Genomic DNA, 2,500 nt, shown 5'->3' with positions numbered 1-2,500 from the left:
AGCTTCATTTAATGAAGAATTTCGTGAAGGCCATGGAGAAAAATGTCGCTGCCTTCCAACACTTGTGCATTCTATTCCCAGCTCTGAGTTCTGCTAAGATCAAGGAGGGCATCTTCATTGGACTCAGATCCAAGAGGTGCTGAAGGATTAGGACTTTGAAAAGCTTCTTACCATAAAGAAACTGAAAACATGGGAAGCATTTAAGTCAGTCTGCCATGGCTAGGTTACCAAGAGTGTATCGAGAAGTTGTTGCAGTCTTAAGGGGATATGGGATGCCAAATGTCACTCAAAATTCACCTTCTCCACTCTTACCTCAACTTCTTCCCTCCGAAGCTCGGAGCAGTGAGTGATGAGCATGGAGAAAGGTTCCACCAAGATATTACTAGGATGGAGGGCAACTACCAAGACAAGTGGAACCCCAGCATGATGGGGGGGGGGGACTTTTGCTGGATGCTTTTGCTTGACATCCTAGAGGCAAAATACACAAGATCATTTTAAAAAATCACTTCTAATTGTCTACTCTACTATGATTTGTGTGTATTACATTATTCAAGTAATTTAGTTCCATCAGTGTTCTATATCTATACTGTTTTTTTTTTCTATAATATGCCTTTGTAACAGATGAAATAAACACATATTTTAAATTTATATGCAGTATAATTAAAATGGGATATGTGAAAGCAAAACTGCTCAGAAAATTACATTGACCACATCAAAATTAGTCAAAAATACCTATTCGTGTCCTTGCCTCAGAGCGAAACAAAAATTTTTGTAAACCAGTGTAATTTTTCCTGTTACCTATCCATCATAATCAGAACCTCTTATTATCAAACACACCTAATTAAAATTATGTTGTTTACTATTTGAACAGGTAAATGTACCAGCTACACACTCAATCTTGCCAATGAAGCAAATACGCTACCACTCCTCGGACCCTTACATCCTCGCTTCAACATTATCAACTCCCTCAGGAAAGCCCTTGCTGAAGTCTTACCAGCTGATGCCCACAAAAGAACTAGTGGACGTCTTTATATCTCTCTGACGCGATGGAGAGATTGGAAAAATGTGATTATTTCAGAATATGCTTCAAATCAAGAACTAATTGATGTAATTATTGTATTTCATTCCATATTTTTTTTTATGTTTAATTATTTATATTTTAATCTCAATAACAGAATTGGTGTTTTATTATATACTAGCAGTATAGCCCGGCTTTGCTCGGAATTAAGTTAGGGTTATTAAGCTAATCAAGTTCTTTATTTCAAACCAAACTAAGTAACATCGACGTCAAATTTGGGCAGAATCAGTGTCGCGATGGGAGTGCATGGGTTGGGAGTTTGATCGGCAGAGGTGATCAGGTTACACATGCCAGCCCTTTGAAAGCATCACCACCATCATCTGACCCCTTTTTGCCCATGGGTTGGGAACCCTTCCAGCAAGGAAAATAGAATGCACAAAAGGGCTCCCGATTCTCTGTGTCAGAAGCGGTTATGCTCAGGTCACAACTAAGTCTTAAGTATATGTATGTATATATATATATATATATATATATAGATATAGATATATATATAGATATAGATATGGGCAGCACACACACACACGCACACGTATGTACACCAATTTCATACATATTTTTTGTACGCATACATGTTCGTATGTGTGCGTTTGTGTTGCCCGTATATCAACAAAACACTTTTTTCATCGATGGAGAAAAAAAAAACAACAAAAGTCTTTAAAAATTTGCTCGTCACTAGAAGGGGGCTTAACTCCTGTTGTAAACAATGGTGGTTTTCTCCAACTTCAAAATTGTTAAAAGTTTTGGTTGAAAATTTATTTTTACTGCTATTTGCTGGGAAAAATAAGTTGACGAAAATGCAGCTAGGGTCATGACGAATGTTCCCCTAAAATTGGAGCGACATGCGTGCTAATTTGTGGATATGCATAAATTACATTCACGTACACACACATCCTGCCTTTTATATATACAGATTTTGTTATATCTTACAATATAACAAAACTATTTACCCTGGGTTCAGCTGTATCAGTTAATTATGATTTTATTCAACATATTCCCCGTCTCAGATTCACACACTTATTACAGCAGTCCTTTCAGTTTTTCTAAGCCCTGTAAAAGAACTCGGAAGGTTGGGCCTCCAACCAGGCCTTTCATGGTAACCTTAAAGCCAGGAACTTTCCAGCACCCCATGTATGTGTGTGTGTGTGGTGGGGTTGGGGTGTACATAGATCAATGTAGAATCACCACCGCCACCACCACCACCCTCTTAACTATAAGAGGTGTTTATTGTTGATTGGTTCTCAACTTCTCCCCCCACCCCACTCTTCCATCATATCATTGAGGACAACAACAACTACTACTGCAGCAACTATGACTACAACTACAACACCAACTACTACTACTACAACTACTACTACCGCTACCACTACTACCACCACCACTACTACTACTACAACTACTACTACCGCTACCACTTCTACTACT

The 2,500-nt window shown here is 38.4% G+C and overlaps 1 protein-coding gene across 1 annotated transcript in view; it reads left to right on the top strand.

Moving 5' to 3' along the window:
* LOC106878411 (uncharacterized) overlaps positions 1–2,500 on the top strand; it is a 37,945-nt gene that overhangs the window by 22,572 nt on the left and 12,873 nt on the right. Inside the window, exon 3 of the mRNA XM_052976618.1 lies at positions 872–1,107. Coding sequence (XP_052832578.1) covers positions 872–1,107 — 236 coding nt within the window. The remainder of the gene's footprint in view (positions 1–871; positions 1,108–2,500) is intronic.

This window comes from Octopus bimaculoides, chromosome 25 (genome assembly GCF_001194135.2).
Source record: "Octopus bimaculoides isolate UCB-OBI-ISO-001 chromosome 25, ASM119413v2, whole genome shotgun sequence".
Taxonomy (NCBI): Eukaryota; Metazoa; Mollusca; class Cephalopoda; order Octopoda; family Octopodidae; genus Octopus; species Octopus bimaculoides.
This window is presented reverse-complemented; position numbering and strand designations above follow the sequence as displayed.